The sequence below is a fragment of the Onychostoma macrolepis genome, chromosome 16 (genome assembly GCF_012432095.1).
Source record: "Onychostoma macrolepis isolate SWU-2019 chromosome 16, ASM1243209v1, whole genome shotgun sequence".
NCBI lineage: Eukaryota > Metazoa > Chordata > Actinopteri > Cypriniformes > Cyprinidae > Onychostoma > Onychostoma macrolepis.
Window position 1 is genome coordinate 25,039,975 of NC_081170.1, and position 19,736 is coordinate 25,059,710.

Below are 19,736 nucleotides of genomic sequence, written 5' to 3' on the forward strand. Positions count from 1 at the left end.
ATGATATTCAGCCAAAATGTTTGCTGAAAGATGACAATGAGATTCTCTAATAGAAATGCTGGAATTTCAGAGTGAAACTAAAAAGCAGCATGGTTTGATGGACACTACAGTGCATTACAAACAGTGTGGGACATATTGCATTTGTCTCTTACTGTGTAATCATGATTAGATGACAATCATATTCTGTGTTTTCAATCATGTTTAAGGTCAGTAGGCTAAGAGTTATCACAGCTGGCCATGTTTTGTTTGGATTATAATCAGGATGTATTGGGATCCTTTATTTTTACATAGAATTGGGATGCTGACTATTTTTTTGTAATATTTTACATGTTTTTGCTGTCACTTTTGATTTGTCATATTTAGTACTGCCCTTCAGAAGCTACAGGAGATAGTTGCCTGTTCCCCAGAAGATAAAATAAGTACAATTTTCCTAATATTCAATTTCATTTAAATTATTACTAGAATAAATGCCACTCTGGGACTAATTGTTTTTAAATCAGACACAAATAAAACACAAATTTCTTAGTGCTGTCATACTTGTGAGGGATTTAAATAGCAATATTTGCAGTGTTGCTTAGTTTTAGATTACCAGAAAATTCATTATGGATAAATTGTGACTAGCAATATCAGTATTAAAGGTGTCATGATATCAAATTTGCCTTCTTATCATTTGAAATAAAAGAGGTCTTTGTACCATTAAAACATCATGCAAGTTTCGTAGTTTAAAACATTCTCCTCATAAATGAAGCATTCAGTTAATCAAGCTCCAAAAATGGCTTATTTGGATATTGTGTGATTTGTGATATCACATGGGCAAAACATTTGCATATAATGGTTAGAGAGTCGGACTCGTAATCCAAAGGTTGCGAGTTCGAGTCTCGGGCCGGCAGGGATTGTAGGTGGGGGGAGTGACTGTCCAGCGCTCTCTCCACCTCAATACCATGACTGAGGTGCCCTTGAGCACTTGAGCCCTTGTGTGTGTGTTCACTGCTGTGTGTGTGCACGTTGGATGGGTTAAATGCAGAGCACAAATTCCGAGTATGGGCCACCATACTTGGCTGTATGTCACTTCACCTCTAGAACAAACATCTATGAATAGGCCCCACCCTCTGTTCAGTTGCTTATTGGCTGACACTTGCCCACACCATATACAAGCGTTGTGAAAGCAAATAGAACCCATTATAATCTCTGACACTGTCTACACTGGGTACAGTATACAGATGCCAACAATTTGTTGTTGTACTCCACGCACTTTTATCTGTCGACAACAGGATAAATGGAAGAGTAAAAGGATGCATCCTGGTTAAAGAGCTCATTTGCATTTCTGTACAGACTTCAGAAGGATCCCATAATCAGGAACAAGCGGATGGTTTATTTGTAATGCCCTCTCAGATTATGTTGGAGGATTATATGTTTATTTAGAGCATTTGACTGCAAACTGTTTTGTAAACAAGACACAGTGGCGTAGCTGACGGGCACACACTGTAAGACGATGGGGTGCGTTGAAAGACAATGATCATGTAACGACGATAGCCAGAGATATTGTCAAAAGCATTAAATATTGTCATTGTTAATAGGGTTGTTCCGATTCCGATACTAGTATCAGAAATTCCACCGATACCACAAAAAATTCTGGCATCGGTATCGGCAAGTACTTGAACCCATGTACCGATCCGATAACATTTTCTTAAACGACCTATAGTTATGCCCGCTAACTTTGCTTAAAGCTGCAAATCGAAAATCAGTTCTTCTTCGCTGCTCAGAATGCAATCACAGGAAGCCACAAGCAACCACTATTTAGAGCAGTGAAGAAGAAATACAAACGTGCTAGCACATTGCCAGTAAATTACTCGCATATGCGACTAAATCTTCACCCTGAGCGACTAAATGATGTCTAATATTAGCCACTGGCTAATAAATGCTCAGATTTTACTCGCCAGTGTGTGAGTTGGAGGCTATGTGTAAGTTTAACACGGATATATTTTCACTCGCCGAACACTCTGACTGAGCGCTTCAGAGTTTCACTCTCCGTCAAGCAATCTGTGCTATTTTTCAGATCATCTGAATGGATATGCAGCGCACCTGTATTAGTATGAAGCGCACAACTCACCGCCGCTTTGCTTTTGTCTTACACGCAGAGAGAGAGAGAGAGAGAGAGTCTTACATGTAGCAAGTAGGGATGTAACGGTATGAAAATTTCTTATTACGATTATAGTGACAAAAAAATATCACGGTTATCAGTATTATCAGTATCAGTATTATTTTCTTGTCAAATTAATGGAGTTCCTTTTGGAATTCTTCAGCATTTAAGAACTGCCGGGTTCTCCAGTAGTAGGCGGAGCTAATGTGCAAATGACAATCTCATTGGCTGGCGCTCACCTATTATCGTCCCTGTTTTGATTTCAGCAAATCAGTTCGAGCCAATGCAGACAACGTGATTAATATTCATGATTCCAGAAGCTCATTAATCTTTAGTCCGTTTAATATGGTGAAGCACATCATAAAATAATTGTATCAGTTCATACAAGGCTAGTATTACATACAGCTGTATAACCAGATACACACCCAGGTATCGGATCAGTACTCGGTATCGGCCGATACCTTGAGCCTAGATATCAGAATCGGTATCGGGAAGGGAAAAAGGATATCCAGGATAAGAACATCTCTAATTATTAAGAGTATTTGGCATTTCCAATTAATGTAGGCCTGTTACATTCTGGCTTTTATTATTAGGTTACTTTTATTATTAAATTAATATTACTATTAATTTGCTCCGCAATAATTTCATAGCGCATCACTGCATAACTGACGCGTTGTGAGGATAATACAAGATTAGGCTATTAGCTTAGGCTGCTACTCATTGAAAATGTTTTAAAAATGTCTTTTAAAACAGGTCTATTATAGCCTACAATGAATTATAGGCCTATAGCCTAAATACAATTGTTAAAGGGTTACTCCACCCCAAAATGAAAATTTTGTCATTAATCGGGTTTGGAACAACATGGAGGTAAGTGATTAATGACAAAATGTTCATTTTGGGATGGAGTAACCCTTTAACACTTCAGTCATCAATGAAGAGCAGCTTTATTTTAAGCACCGACTTTCAAAAAAAGCGTTGTCAATTTTTACTTTCACTTTCATGGTGAAAGACGTTCACCGGTATAAGTCTTAAACAAAGTTTGCACGTTGCTTGTATGATATCAACTGGCTTGCCTTCACGGTTTAAAACAGAAATATTTACAATATTGCGACACACCCCTGCTACCCCCCGGATCGGGAGGGGGGGGCCTCCAACTTGCGGTTTGCGGGGGGTCCTGCGGATTTGTGCTACACCACTGGAGACACAGTGTCAGACTTTTGTTGAAAGAGAAAGCAACCAATTGTAATAAATCCCCATTAATAATCACTTTCTCAGATCAGGCTGTTCTGAGATTCTTGGCGACGTAGTTCTGCTCAGGCCCCTCCCACGACTATTGACTGACACGGCTGTTTTAACGTAGACCCACCCTGAGTGAGCTGTAGACAGTCCGCTATTGTTTCAACGCTGGAGCAGTGGTAGACAAGATTGTCTCCTAAGCTACTGAGGTTTATTGTTGTTGGATGTAATGATGAACATAGCTGTTGTCATACACATAATAGGAAATGTGCTCTTTCAGCAAGGGGTGTCTCTGTAAAAGTACAACATTATGCATTGTGAACATTCAACTACAGTCCAGCATACAGGAAGTCCCCTCCACTGCAGTGTTGTGTTTTATTCTATTCCCATGCTGTTCTACAGCAGGAGCTGCTCTGAATGGTGTAATCAGCAGAACCACAGGGTGGTCCGGGCCATTGTTTTGTCAAAATACAACAGCAAATCTGATTAAGAAATTTAGGGAGGTGCAGTGAAAGATCATTCCTCATTAATGACTAAATAGAAAACAATTCTGAAAACAAACCCTACATTTGTAGCATTGGTATTTAAGTTGATTTTTTTTTTTTGGTAGTATTATAGTGGCAGTAGTTTGCACAAAGGCTTTGAGCGCCAATGCTTGCCCATGGCAGTTGATTTATTATGATGTAATGTCAGTCCATTCAGAGCTTCTTGGATTCGCTTGCGATTCTTTGAAATCATTGCCGTCAGCATGATTAGGCAATGCCTCTTTGTAAAAGTGTAATCGCTTGAAGACAGACGTTTTATGGCCTGTAAGGCGTTGAATTGACTTTGAAATGAACAAGCAGAATCCTGTTGCTGCAGGCACAAAAACAAAAATGCTTTTGCAATCCTGTATTTTGTTTTGCTTAATGTTGGATTTTAAGGTGAATGTAATTTGCTCATGTTGAGGCAGGTTTGTTTGTAGGGCAGATTGTATTCACGCGTTACAGCGAGCAGTGCTCATGTGACCACAACACTAGACCTGCCCCGGGCTGATGATGTCATGAGAATAGTCCTGACACATGGATGACTCTGTGTGCTCTTAAAAGAATATTACATTTTGGGGGGTAATAAAACCTCTTGGTTTCAGTTGTATTATTAGGGTCAGGTTTAGGGGTAAGTATTATTGTCAGTATGTTAAAACGCTAATATGCATTTACTGTATCTTTGAACACGGATGGCAAGAAGGATTTGGGAGGTCAAAAGTACCATTGATCTATAATTTGTTGCAGAAACTGAGCAGTGGGTTAGGTTTTATTTAAAATGATTATAGTTGTCAGATAGTGGTGAACATCAGAACATTAATTGGTTTTGCAGTTACTTCATTGTTTGAAATGGTTTGAGTGCAGTTTTGTTACAGTATCTTGATGCATTTCACAGTTAAATTTGGCTATGGACATACTTAAGGCATAGTCCATTATTATTATTATTTTTATTTATTTTTTATTTTATTTTATTTATTTAGAATAAATAGCCAATTTTTAAATAGCCAATTTCTTTACAAATATATTAGACATACAACCACAATACTTTTTTTCTTTCTTTCTTTTTCTTTCTATATATTTTAAATGTGTTTAAAATATATTTAGTTTAAATTTATTTTAGCGTGGCATATTGTTTTTTTTTTGTTTGTTTTTTTTTGTCAGTTGTGTGTGACAGGATTCCTTCAGATCTCTTCTGCCATTTGTGGTTGCTATAGAAGCAGCACTTGGTTCGGTTGCCAAATTGAAAGGATTTTACTGACAATCTCTAATGAAATAAAATGCAAAGACACAAGTTACAAACAATAGAACAAATACAGATACTATTTAAATAAACTGCACAGGTCTAGTTATAGGCCTATTTAACCAACCATCTAAGAAATTGAATAATTAAATATAAAAATGAAATGCTGTGTAGTCATTGCTGTACGAATTCTCATTAAAGCTACAAAAATTCTTCAGCCAAAAGCAGTGTGTGTGTGTGTGTGTGTGTGTGTGTGTGTGTGCTCTTTTGTTTGATTCACATTAACAATAGAGACAGGAGCAGGTTTCTTTATGTCACTGTCACATTAAGACCTAATCCAATATACTGACACACATCCAATTTTGTCCCAACTCTTTATGTTCACTTAAGACATAACTGACTGTTTTTATAAGAACCTTGTGTGCTTTTGACAGTTTAAGCAGAATACGATATGGAAAAAAACTCCGTTCAGTACTGTGTGCTGTGTGTGCACTTTGGGTAACAGAATGTACTCTAATCAGTATTAATGATTACGATTCATAGCTTTCGTACATGAAAACTGGAATGAAATCCAGAATTTGTGAAGACTATTTCAAAAATAGCTCTATTTCCTCTGATCTCACCTTGTGTCATGCTGATTAGTGTGATGCTAGTGAGAATAGCGGTCCAAGGTTTTACTGCCACCTTTAGATATTCAGACGATAAACCGGTCTCATTCATTCATTAACCTGTTAATCATGCGCTTGAACTTTGCACAAAGTTTGACCACCTCATCGGGAGTCATACTGTCGATTTACAGAACCTTAAAAGGACTCAGTTTGGATTCAGAATGCTTGTCTGAATTTGGCAACCCTCAAAAAAACGCCTAAATGAAGTCTAAATGATGCATTAGATTGGAAAAGCCATGTTTCCAGAGAGAATTTCCACAGTAAGATGCACTGTGTGGAGTATCATTAGGAAAGGCTAGTTACGATTGTGGTTCTGTCAGATGGTAAGCTGAGTGAATACCCCCGTCATGGTCATGTTCCTCATGGCATCATATTACATGAGCTCATAATTGGCAGTGATTAGAGAAAAGACTAAGAATGGACACCAGTGTTTTCTGTATGGAAAAACCTGCTCTTATGGTGTGTTTCCTGCCAGAAATGAAATCTATGAGTCACATTTGAATTCTTCCAGTCTAGTCTGAAATTAAATGTTATCACAGTTCCACTTTTTTGTAACACTAATGGAATTGTTGAAGTTAAGCTTGCCAGAGCCTCTTTTAAGAAGGTGTAGAGGTTCTTTGAGTGTGATGATACCAAAGATAGAAGTGTGATGACCTTTAAAGGGATAGTTCACCCAAAAGAAAATTCTTTCATCATTTACTCCCACATGTTGTTCCTGCAAGACTTACTTCTGCAGAACACCAAAGAAGATGTTTGTAGCCAAAGAAGAATGTTGGTAACCAAACAGTTTAGTCACCATTGACTTCCATTTGTATCCAAAAAAATACTGAGACTATATCTCCTTTTACTGTTCCAGAGAAGTAGTCATACAGGTTTGGAAGGATATGAGGGTATTTAAATAATTTTTGGGTGGACTGTCCCTTTAACTAAAACATGTTCAATGAACTTAATGAACTTACAATTAAAGTCAAGGCATTCATTGGGGTTCAAAAGCAGAAATGTCTGGTTTGTCTTGTTGTTAAAGCACCTAAATAAATTAATCAGTAGAAAAAAATGTGTGCTATTTGGGCCGTAAAGTTTATCTATAAAGTTTGAACACCGTTTTTAGCTGGAAGTATGTCTAGTAACACATTATCAGTGTAATTTCTGTGGGTGGGTTTTTGAATGTAAACATTCACTGCCAGCTTCTAAAGCCAGCTAGTTTGTTTCCCTCTGTCTCTCTCTGTGTGTGTGTGTGTGTGTGTGTGTGTGTGTTGGCTCTGACACTAGGAGTGTGTGCCTGAACATTCTAGACCATTCAAAGATACATCAACAAACTGCATCATGCTTTTATGTTTATTACACACATGTTTCTCTGGCATATCCATTTAGTAAGCTCAGTTGTTACTTTATCAGCAGTAGTCTTTGTTAGCGCTCCACTGCTTTGACAGTGAATTCCGCTGTGTTTTGGCCTTGGTTGACCAGGGCTGCGATTGATTGCTGTATCGTACAGCTCAGGCAGACATGGCAGTCCTAATGGCTTTGTCTGGCACTCTGCTGGTTTGGGGTTAACTGCTGATCCCAGTACAGCAGTAAATCAGGACTGATTGAATGGAAGTGAGTGCTGAGAGCAGACTGGTTTCATTCTTTATTAGCTAAATGAATCGTTGTATTGATTTGAAGGCTTTTCTGAGAATCAGTGGTGTTTATTGTGCATCACATGTGGTGGATAAGGTTTTTAGTGGTCATGTTTATGCAATTTTCAACAAACGTTTAAATGTAATGACAACAAAATGTAATTGGCTTTACGTTTCTTACCTCCCTCTTCCTCTCCAGATCCGTCCTATCAGAGATGCTCTTGATTTGCTGACGAAGAGCTAACACATATCTGCCAGACGGCCAGTTGGACTGTTCTCTCTGGGCGCTGCCCTATGGCTCCTGGGGTTGACCTGTGAAAAGCAGCCAAGCTGGACACCGCGGCATCGCCCCCCACTGCCACAGCCTCAGCCCTGCCCATCCCGCTCTCCCCCCGGAACCCTCATCCTCACTGCCAGCACCTCTGCAACCCACCCACCACTGCTCCAGACCACCAGGAGGAGCAGTATGTAAGCGAAGCCACTGCCAATGATGCTTTCAGGATTTGCAGAGATGCAGAAACTATCACAGGTAAGAGTCTGCAAAGTTCAAGGACTGTAATTTTATGAAGCTACAAGAATACTTGTGCACAAAGAAAACAAAAATAGTAACTTTATTCAACAATTTATTCTCTTTCGTGTCAGGCTTCAACGCATTCACAAGTCAAGGCATTGTTATTTTTGTTTTCTTTGCACAAAAAAAGTATTCGCGTAATTTTGCAAAATTTTAGTTGGACCACTGATGTTACTGTAATGTGTCAGTAGCAATGCTGTCTATGCAGGGTCAGAAAGCTCTCGGATTTCATTAAAAAAATCTTAATTTGTGTCTTACGGGTTTGAAACAATATGAGGGTGAGTAATTAATGACAGAATTTAAATTTTGGGTGAACTGTCCCTTTAATTTAAAGTAATCAAAAAAATGGTTCACTCAGAAATTAAAATTCTGTCATAATTTTCTCACCCCCAAGGTGTTCTATATCTGTATGAACACAAAAGAAGATATTCTAAAGAATGTTAGTAACCAAACAGTTGCTGGTAGCCATTGACTTCCATAGTATGGAAATAAATTTGAAGTCAACAGCTACCAGCAAGTGTTTGGTGAGGAGCCAAATATTTCAACATGATTTCACTTTTAGGCCTGTTTGTGGATTAAGACCATTTTTTTGCATAAATTTCCCCATACAAATTATTTACACACACACAAAAACACAATGGGCCTCATTCATGAGACATTCGTAAATATAGGAGTAAATTCCGAGTAATTTGCACGTAAAACGGATCTTCCCAAAAACTCTCCGGATTCACAAACGCTTCGTAAGCATCCGATTTTATAGTTAAACATGTGCATGTTAATGAATTCCAATCATTCGTAAATAGGGCGCTCGTACACAATTAGCATAATCCCGGCCTATGAATTACAGCTATGCAAGTTGCGTGTCCAGCAACGCAGTGGAATATTCTGGTCTGCTTTCTCAGGTTTGGCTCCAGTATATTGCATAAATGCAAAAAAGACTAATAGACTAAATATTCAATAGCATGTGTCCACCAAAGCGTTTAGCCGCCTGAAAAATGTCAGGCGCTCTTCTGAAAACGGCCAGCTGGCGGCTCTTGAGAATACTTTGGTGGCACAGCGTTTTTCCAGCTGAGACGCTTTGGTTGCTATGATTGTTGCTCAGTTGTTGTCCAAGTAGGATGATTGGTCGTGTAGTATTTGTCCCGCCCCTCTTCCATTGATTGGACGGCTGGGTAAAAAGTGACAGTGACAAGCGCTGCGTTTTACCTAAAGTTAAACAGTTAGCAACTCTCAGCTACAAAAAAACCCCCAGAGCAAACGAACTTGTAAAATATTATAATGGCAGTGCATCAAAATTCAGTGTCATCAGTTTGCCAAAAAGAACACAGAACGTGCACCATTTACACGTGGTAGGGAGCAGGTGGACATTTTTCTTACCAACTAACATTTTGAAAATACGAACATTTTCATGAATTCGAAAGTTTATGTCAGAACGGTTTTATGAACAAATTACACAAAAATTAGTTCTGCTCGTGTTCCATGAATGAGGCCCATTTTGTTTGTGTTTTGTGGTTCCATGTATGTACATCACTTTTGAAGAAAAGTGAGAAATGAAAAATGCCTTACTGAAAAGTAACCTGTTGCCTCTAATAAGCCTTCTAAAAGACTAAGTGACTCCTACAGTAACTCCCCTCAGTTTTTTCAGCATGAGTAATGCTGCACGAACAGCCTACACACACACACACACACACACACACACAGCTCTATTATTTGTGAAACTAGGCCACTTCAAGAGTCATAAAGTTTATGATCTGTGCTGTGCGATTGTAAGCCAACACTGATGCCTGGGCTGTGCTGCCGTTAGTCTCACGTTTCTCTAACGTCAGTGCTGGATTCTGTTGTTGTCGTCATAATAATAATAATAATTATTATTATTATTATTATTATTATTATTATTATTATTATTATTATTATTATTATTATTATTATTATTATGAGACACATTCAACTGGTCTGGGTCAGCAGTAAAAGACTCTTAAATCTTTTCTCTCAAGACTGACACAAACCCATTTTCCCCTTGGTCATACGTTCGGAAAGAGCCGCCCCGCTAACTCTCTCTCTCTGTCTCTCAGAGTCAGAAGTTTTCCACTTGGAGTGTTAAAAATAGCTGTTGTCTGGCTGGAATTGTGGCTCTTTGTTCCAGTGCTGTAGAGGTGCTCAGGTCTAGCATTTAGAGTTCAGTGATGATATGCAGACCGTTCTGGCTCCACTTTGTCGATACTGACATTTTAAAAACGTAACAATACCTACTTTTTCAGCTGTACCGTCTGAAGTATTGAGCATTCTAGCTAATTGATTGCATGAAAGCAATGGCCAATCAGAGGCGTTTAAGTTAATCAGCGTTCATTCAGGTTTTTTTTTTGTTTGTTTTTTTTATAGCATGAGCTCAGTTCTGCACACTCATGAATCCTTTCCAACCAAGTACAAACATGCTGTAAATAAGATTTAGCATTTTGCCGTTTTTGACAACTGTACTTCAATTAGGAATTTAATCCAAACTTGCAATAATTGATAACGTGACAAAAAGAAATCTGTAATGTCAAAATAGTGCATGTGATTTGTGCATGGAGTGTAAATCCAGACTAATAGACCTGTCACTTCTTATTAATTCTTATTAATGTTTTTTTTTTTTTCTAATTTTTCTCCTTATACTTTTTAAAGTCAAGCTTACTTTGAACACTACATGCCATTTTATTATGTATTTATTATTATTGTCATAATTATAATATAATTGTCATAAAAAAATGATTAACTGTTGTTTTTAGATGTAATAATCAGCACTCAAAAACTTGAATACAAACATGTAAATTGCATATAAAGCAGTTTTAGTTGTTCCTGTTGGATTTGCTTTTTTGTGTATGAGCCGAGTTAGAGATATGGTTTTTAACTGACTGTCTCTACACTGGTGGTCTTATCTAATCTGGTCTGAACCAAGCTTTTAAAGTTCAAAGATATTGCCATACATCAACGTACGTGACTAGCATGTTCATCTGGACTGCTATTCATCATCTCTTTTGCAGTATGGAGTACTCATCATTTTCATTGTAGAAGTACATTTTCATCAGGTAAAAGCTTCTGAATCCATCTGTGCAGTAATGTATGTGTATGCTATACTGTGGATGTATGGGCAATAGTACAGAAGTGCATTTGAATAGGACTGCACATCCAACTGTTTTCATTCCATTCAGTAGAGATAAATGCTTTACACCAAATTAACGTAATTGGCAAGTGTAACTGAATTTTTGGCACCAGCTTTAGGCTGTCGTAGTTTTTCCTGTCGCCTCCTGGAGCCCTTGACAAAGAGGCTCTCATGAATTTTCACTGCTCTTTAAGGGTTTGTAGTTGTGTAACTCTATTATAATTATGTGTGATGAGAATTTAGACTAAATATGACTGTTTTTGGTCACTTCCTTAGTTTACGATGTCCCCAGAGAGAAAGAGAGGGTGGGAAAGAGACCTCGAACCAGTTACTCTTTTTAAATAAAAACAACTTTTTGTTAGTTTTCTGTTTTGTAACGATTTGCACCAGTCTTATTTGTTTTCGCTGATCCCACAGTTCAGTCATGTACTGTGAAAGCAGCTTTTTCTAGAAGAATGAAGCGATGTTGCACAATATATCAGTACCATATGGGTTATCGGTCAATATTTTTCATTTTTATAATGTTAAATAAATAATATTATCATTGTTGTTATATTTTTGTGTAGAAAATTGTTCAAAAAATTATTTATTCATTATTTAGACATTTACCAGTATTTGGCGATGACATGAAAATAAATATCAGCTTATTGATATGATTTTTAATATGCATCCTTAATGTTGACTTTTAAGTTTCTTTTGTGCATTAAATGAGTCTGGAGTGGTGGGTTAGTTTTATCTAAGCTCATACTGGAGCTATAATCACTAACTGTGATATTTCAACCGAGATTTCCTCTGCTGTTATCACAAGTCTGAATTTGCATAGCGGAAATACTAGGCTGCCATTACCTCCTGCTCCTGACACATAGTCTTTAATGAAACAGTGAGAGGCTTCCTACGCACTGCCTTCTAAAATGTACCATTTACCAAGATTTTAGATACTTCCATTGTTTTACCACAGTAATCATAGTTAGATTTACATCGCATTTAATGACCGTGCTAATGTTTGAACTACAGAAAGGCAAAATAAAACTAAATGCGTTATCATGTTTGTTTATTTTATTTCAGTTATATATGATTAATATACATGTTTAATTTAAACATATATATATATATATATATGATTTTAGCATTAGTTTTAGTAACTATGGTGCCTGGTTCCTGGCTGGTGGAATGATCTTCCCACCCATATTCGGAGTACTGGATCCCTGTCAATCTTCAAGCAACAGCTGAAAACTCATCTCTTTCGACACTACTTGACTTCAACCTACACATAAAAAAAAAAAAATCTTTCTCCTTACTTATTCCTTCCCTTGCTAGCTTGTACTTATTTAAACAATGCCTGAGACTTGGTGTTACAAGCACTTCCTTTGTCGAATTGCCTCTTCAAGATGAATCGCTTCATGTGTTCCCCAAATTGTAAGTCGCTTTGGATAAAAGCGTCTGCAAAATGACTAAATGTAAATGTAAATGGTTAGGGCTCTCTATAAGGTAAATAATAATGTTGATCCAGCTTGATAATACATTGCTTTAAGGAAATGTGTAAGTTTGGTGTGGTTTGGATTTTGTGACCAGCCCTTCCTCCACTGAAGGACACCGCAGACGGTGAATGAGTGAGATAATCGCCTCACCCACCTCACGGCATTGTGTTTTCAGTGTTTTGCTTTCATGTGTGATAAGAGATGTCGAGTGTTGTAATGTTACAGGCAGCTCATTAGCATATGAAAAGCTTAGGTCATCTAACCTACTTTTCTTTAAACTGGCTGGACTAAATTTTCTTTGCACGCTGCCATCTAGTGGATGTCCAGTGGTAGTTACATTGCATCTTAAACAGTTTGCATTGTAACCTTTGTTTGCTTGCTTTATTTAGTAACTGTGTTTATTTAGATGCATCAGTTACACTTCTCTGAAGGGCAGGCTTGTATTTTATCTCTGAGCTGGATTTATGAACTTTGACATACTATGTGCATTAAATAGTTCAGATTGAGTTTAAATAGGTGTTTTGTGTTTGTATATGGTTCAGACAATTTGCTAAGGACTTCTACATAAAATGGAGCTTACTGGGTGTGAAATGTAACTTATGAGCTCTGTAACATTTTAAAACAATATACACTACCAGTCAAAAGTTTTTGAGCAGTAAGATTTTAATGTTTTAAGTATCTTCTGCTGCTCACCAAGCCTGCATTTATTTGATCTAAAGTACAGCAAAAACAGTAAAATTTTGAAATATTTTTACTATTTGAAACTTTACTGTTTATTACATTTTAAAATATATTCAAATAGATAGCAGTTATTTTAAATGGTAAAAAAAATATTTCACAATATTACTGCTTTTGCTGCATTTTGGATCAAACAAATTCAGGCTTGGAGAGCAGAAGAGAATTCTTTACCAGATAATAAGATTTTATTTTATTTTTAATGTACTTATGTTGTCGTTGACTTTCAAAAATATGCTCTAACGATCTCCTAAAACGTTATTTATATCTTTTAGTGTTTTTTTTTGTTTGTTTTTTTATTACAACATCACAAAATCAACAGTTTTAAATTCTTTAAAAATTCTCGTCGCATGTACAACTGCGATATGTTGCGACATTAAATGAACCTGTCAAGCAGTCTGTACTTTGCTCTAGTAACACCATCATTAGTGTTGCAATGGAACACTTCACATGTCAGACACCAGTTATTCTGCCCCTGACCACATTTTTGTGTCTGTTTTAATTTGTTTACTTGTTGAATTACAATAGTCTTTGAATTTGTCCTCTATTGTCCTCAGAAACAGGTCTGGTCTGGGTCAAGTCAACACTCACGCTCATTCAAGGTCAAGTTTGTGTGCATGTGCATGTTTTGAGGGTTAATACAGTTTTATAGTCAAGTCGCTGAGGTCACGCTGCCTATTCTGACTCACAGAAAAGATTATATCAGATTTCCCAAAACAGAGTTACTGTTTGACCGTCATTGCCATAGTAATGTACCACTGTTTGTGTGGTTTGGCAAGGCTGTGCAAATGTTATAGGGAAGTGCAATATATCATATTGGTTATTTTTTATTTTATTTTATTTTGGCTTTTTAGACTGGATTTACATAGGAAAAAAAAAAACTGTGGGAATGGGATATGAGCCTGGACAAATTTAACATTGTTGCCTGTGTACTAACAGCTTGCTTGTTGAGAGCAAGCACTTTTGTGCCACGACTCCATCAGTAACTGGCTATTTTATTGGCAAATCTTCAAAACATATTAGAGATTTACAGTGAGATGGTATTACAATTCATTTCAGCAGCTGTCGTCTGCCATCTGATTGGCTCTTTCCCAAAGATTCCCATTCATCTCCTTATGGCAGTCATCTGTGCATGTGTTGCGATGCACGTTGGCATTTCCCACATGTCCCCTCATGTTCTCACCGCTGAGTCATGAAAACCTTTTGTCCTCAAATGAATAGAGAATGCATTAGGATTTAATAACCCAGGTACTTTACGGAAAAAACTATGCAATTCCAACTGTATCATATGATTTTATAGACTGTATTAAATGTCCTGTTTTGACTTTGTTCATGTAGCTTGTAAATGCTGTCATAGCTTGGGGCTTTATAGTTGGACAGGTAATAAGGTAATTACTTTTGCTTGGGTAATGTTCTCTATCAGGTAACTTTCTGAATTGTGTGCTTGCCATCTGTTGACCATGTCCGTGTCACATGCGAAGCTAAAGCGCTTTTGAAATTACTTTGGGTAAGAGTGTCTACTAGTTTGATGTTTTGTGTGTTTTCAGCTGATCAAGAGTAGTCTGCTGCTTGTGGCCAAAGGTTTCACCCCGTTCTGAACTTCAGTTCTAACTAAAGTAGCAGCCACTGACATTAAAGCACCTTGACATTCTCTCTTTGACTTCTGCTTGTACAGAGAACGAGGGAGAGAAATTCTAGTTAGGGAAAGTTATTGCTGCAAGACTTCCACAGTTCATCTTCAAAATATTTTTTTTCTTCTTTTGTTTACTCACATTTACGCGTTACGTTATTTAAAATTGCATATGTATATAAAAAATATAAAATGTAAAGATAAATATATTTTCAATTTTTCCTGCATATATATGCTATTTGATTTTCATATTTGTGTACTGATGCTGCTATTTTGCTTTTTCATCATTGTTTATATATATCAGCATAACAATTTGAGTGAAAAGTAATTTTTGTTTAAATTGAAAAATGACACTAATTTCAGTTTTGTTAAATATTTGATAATATATTATATTATTTATATACTATTTACAATTTGTGTCAAAATTCTAATCAGAATAATAATTGTGTGTGTACTGTAGATTACCCTCTGTGCTTGAAGGTTAAGGCCAAGTTGTTTGTCATGGGGTTCTTTATTAAAATATTTCAATACTCCTTGTTTAAATATTTGTGTTTATTAATTCCATATTATTTGAGCATTTTATTATTATTATTATTATTATTATTATTATTTCTTTATCATTATAAATGTATTATATATTCCGTTTATTTTAGATTTTAGGTTTGAATTGCATTTTGAATCCAGACTTTTTGACATTAATTTATTTTATTATTATAATTTTTTTTTATTATGTTTAAAATACTGTGTACATTTAAGCATATACCATTGTCAAGATAGTTGTTGCTTCTCTTTCTTTCCCTCTTTTGCTCACTGACATACTCAACAGCTGTTAAACTACTAGACTTATCTCTGAGCCTGTTCCCCTGAGGCTGTCTAACTTCCTGCTTAAAACACGCCCCCAAAAACCCCTGATCTGCAGCCCGTTTTGCATGAAGTACAGTAAGGCACATGTGTTTTTTAATAACAAGAGAAAACTGATCCAGGGTCAGGAGGACAGGAACAATGAGCACTGAAGCCGACTGGCCTGAGAGAAATTCAGTCTATGTTTAGTGAGGGACCATGTGACTGGTGTCATCAGCATGCCAGACATGGCTGGGCTGTGTCCGCGTTTGCTCACTGCCTCCTCCCTCGTTTTTCACTCTCCCTCTCTTCCTTCCATTACCACTCGTTCTGTCGACGCCGTGTCTGATCCTGAAGAAGTGGAAAATGTAAGTTTGGGCGAGTGAACAGAGAGCCCGTGGCTGCAGCACCATGAGTGAGTACTGCTGTTCTTCACGCTCACTGAACTTTTGCTCACTATCAGATTTTTTATCGGCGGTGTCCAGCTGTAGGCTGAGATTTTGTATAGATGACCTTCTGTGCTTCTGGGTTAAGGCTGAGTTTGTTTGTCTTTAGGGTTCATTTAACTGTGAGTTTGTAAGTTGGCAGTTTGTACTGCCTCGTAAGAAAAAAAAAAAAGAAAAAGGCTTAATTTGAACTTTTTATTTTTTTAATGCTCTTAATTATTTTATTGTATTTTTTTTGGGGGGGGGGGGTAATTTCGACTTGGATTGGAAAGTTTTAGTCATTTTTTTTTTTTGTGAGATTCCTTGTGGGTTTTTTTTTTTTTTTGACGGTCAATGTAGCTTTTTATTTTATTTTCATTTAAAAGATTTGCCAACATGCACACATAAAGTGGAATTCAAAAATCAGTGATTCAAAATCTAAATTAAAACCTTGAATTAAACTTTCAGCTTTACTATTTAAAAAAAAAAAAAAAGACAAAGCTAAGAACTATGCATGTTTAGGGCAGTATTTTAAAAACTGAACAAGCATTTGAAGCGTTGTCTATGTTGCCTTCTTTGTGTGGAAGATCAGATTTTCATGCTTCCATTGAAGCACAAGATGCTCTTTGGATCATTCTCAAATCATGATAAATTATGTTATAAATTAGGTTTTACACAAGCTTGATATGCATGCAGCTTATACAAACTAAGTACTATCTATATCTATCTATCTATCTATCTATCAAATTGTTATCATAAGGTTTTACACAAATGTGATGCATGCGACATACAGTACAAACTAATTACCTGACAATTTCATAATGTTTGGTATGTAAAATTCTGTTTTTTTTTTTGTTTGTTTTTTACTGAAATTATTTTGATAATGTATTTTATTTCAATAAAATTGATCATTTACAAATTGTACCCCACTGTACATGCATATAGGTATTGTTGTTTCCTTCAAACTGCAATTCAAAATGAGTTAATAACAGAATACACAGGTCTGTTACTTTCTGTAAAGCGGTGTATTTAGTCGGGTGTCTGTAATAGATCTTCTGCTAATGATCTGAGTGGAACAGAGGCTTTAATGGTGAAGGAGACTGGAAGGGCAGCATGATTTGGTCACTAGTGTTGTAAAATACAAGCCTGAAATAATCACTCACACATGCAGTCACTTTCCAGGGCAGACGGACACTGTGTTTCAACACATTGCCCCTTTCCCCTGATCTCAAAAGAGGAGACCGGTATGGGACGTGTATATGTTTTCTGTAAGGTTTAGGAGTAGGGTTGGGGGATAGAATATACAGTTTGTACAGTATAAAAATCATTACGTCTATGGAAAATCCCCATAAACCATGAAAACCAAATGTGTCTGTGAGTGTGTGTGTGTGCTGCTGTGAATTTTTTGTTCTACATCTCATTTCAGCAAAGTCTGACAGGTTTTGTTCTGACGTGCTCTCAGATTTTTTGCCAGTTGGCTCAAGATAAACAAAGAGTGCTCTTTAGTCAGAGTTTAACTGAACGAAACCTTCACCCCATACCTCTATACTAAAAGAATCAGCATAATACACTTTTTTTCTTCTGTCTGGAAAAAAAAGTAATATTTTCCACTCACTTGTAAAGATTTGATTTTTATTCTCAGTCTATTTATGTTGCTGATATGTGTTCATGTCATTCTGTATAATACAGAGTAAGTTTCCCTTTCAGGGGCCTCATGCTTTCCAGAGTAGAGTAGAGTAGAGTAGAGTAGAGTAGAGTAGAGTAGAGTAGAGTAGAGTAGAGTAGAGTAGAGTAGAGTAGAGTAGAGTAGAGTAGAGTAGAGTAGAGTAGAGTAGAGTAGAGTAGAGTAGAGTAGAGTAGAGTAGAGTAGAGTAGAGTAGAGTAGAGTAGAGTAGAGTAGAGTGCCTGAGCCATACAGGACTATAGGGAAGTTAAATCATATTAGTTTTCTAAATTATTCGTACATATAACCATTTGCCAATAAACTTTAAAAAAGACGTACCATTAGATCAGAGATTTATACAGTGGCAGTATCATGTTTAATTAAATAAATAAAATAAAAACCTTTGATAAACTACACTACCCACAATCCTTGAGTGAGATCCACCAATCAGAGAAGTCACTGTTACTGTACCATGGTTTTGTCCCATAAAGCATTAAAAATGACAGAATATAATTTTGTTTTCCTGTGCTACACACACTCCTTAAATATTTGTTTATTGAAATATTTAGCAATAATTGAATGCACATTCTTACTTAAAATCAAAAATGTCGGTTGCTTTGGTTTATGGCTTGTATTTTGAAATCCCTATAGAGAAAATTAATAGGAACAGTTCTGTAGCAAAGGCAATTAAAAAGTAAGCAGGCAGTATTTTACTGTTGCACTACCTGCTACCCTTTAACACACAGCTGAAACTGTTAGTGAAGGTCTTTCATTGTTTAAATATTCCCTTAAGAATCTTGCCATTTTTGGAGTTCTTTAACCTGTTACATTCCTAAAACTCTATTTTTTTTTTTTTTTTTTTGATTGATTGATTGATTGATAAAATAATGCTAAAAATAGTAACAGTTGGCTACATTCACACAGAGAGCATTTGGAATTGAAGATCATGTTTTATAACAGGTGTCAATCTCAAAAACTGTCTCATTCCCACAACACCTTGTAGTATTAAAGTTGCTGCTTTTTGATAGTTTTCATGTGACGTCACACCCTTATAGGAACGCCCACCTGGCGGGCAAAACAAAGCTTTGCTCCACTGACCGCCAGCTATTTTTACGCAGTTTGCATCAAGTAATAATGTAGTAAAACACCGATATTAAAAGGCGAGATTCAGTGTACACCTTTTTGATGATGTATATTTTGTACAAGCAAGAGGAAGAAGCCAGAATATAAACGCAATGTGTAAAGTTTCACATTAAATGGCTTCCCATAGAAAACCATTAGAAGGAAAACACTGAAGCGGACTGCGTTCATATTCCCTGTCTCTTCTGCTTACCTGTGTAAACTATGCATCATTAATGTAGTGATTACTGAATTTGATCTTTTAATATTACTGTTTTAAATATATTAAGGCACTTTCATTGTTTTTACAACGTTTTGTCGCACTGTTTATGATTGAAATATTGCCGCAGGTGCTTAATATGGACTGCAAATGGCCAAAACTCGCATTTTGTTCAGAAATACCTTTGTTTTATTCTTTTGAGAGGTGATCTAAATTTTTGCGGCTGGGAAACAGATGAAAAATTGACATGCTTGTGCTGCAGTTCTATGGATGTTTTGCCCTCCAAGTCTTCGAGCCGGTCACGTGACTGAAAACTATCAATAGCTGTGGATATCACCTTGAACCATATGTCAGTGACGAAAGTAAATATCAAGATGAAAATGTCTGTAACGCTTAAACTTGTCCAGGGCTTTTCCGTTCACACAGTAGGGGTTTGATGAAAATATGGTTGTGAATCCTGAAAATATAAAAGTCTAAATTTGGTTGTAGAAT

At 36.6% G+C, this 19,736-nt stretch overlaps 1 protein-coding gene across 3 annotated transcripts in view; it reads left to right on the top strand.

Moving 5' to 3' along the window:
* The first annotated feature begins 7,749 nt into the window (after positions 1-7,749).
* Positions 7,750-19,736, top strand: part of trak1a (trafficking protein, kinesin binding 1a) — a 49,807-nt gene continuing 37,820 nt past the window's right edge. Inside the window, exon 1 of one of the 3 annotated variants that reach the window (XM_058746289.1) lies at positions 7,750-7,953. Coding sequence is in view for 2 of the 3 variants with exons in the window: in XM_058746287.1 (XP_058602270.1) it covers positions 16,229-16,232 (4 nt within the window). In the remaining variant the exon portion in view is untranslated. Of the gene's footprint in view, positions 7,954-16,024; positions 16,233-19,736 lie in introns of those variants that run through there. The other 2 variants (XM_058746287.1, XM_058746290.1) reach the window with 2 other exon arrangements.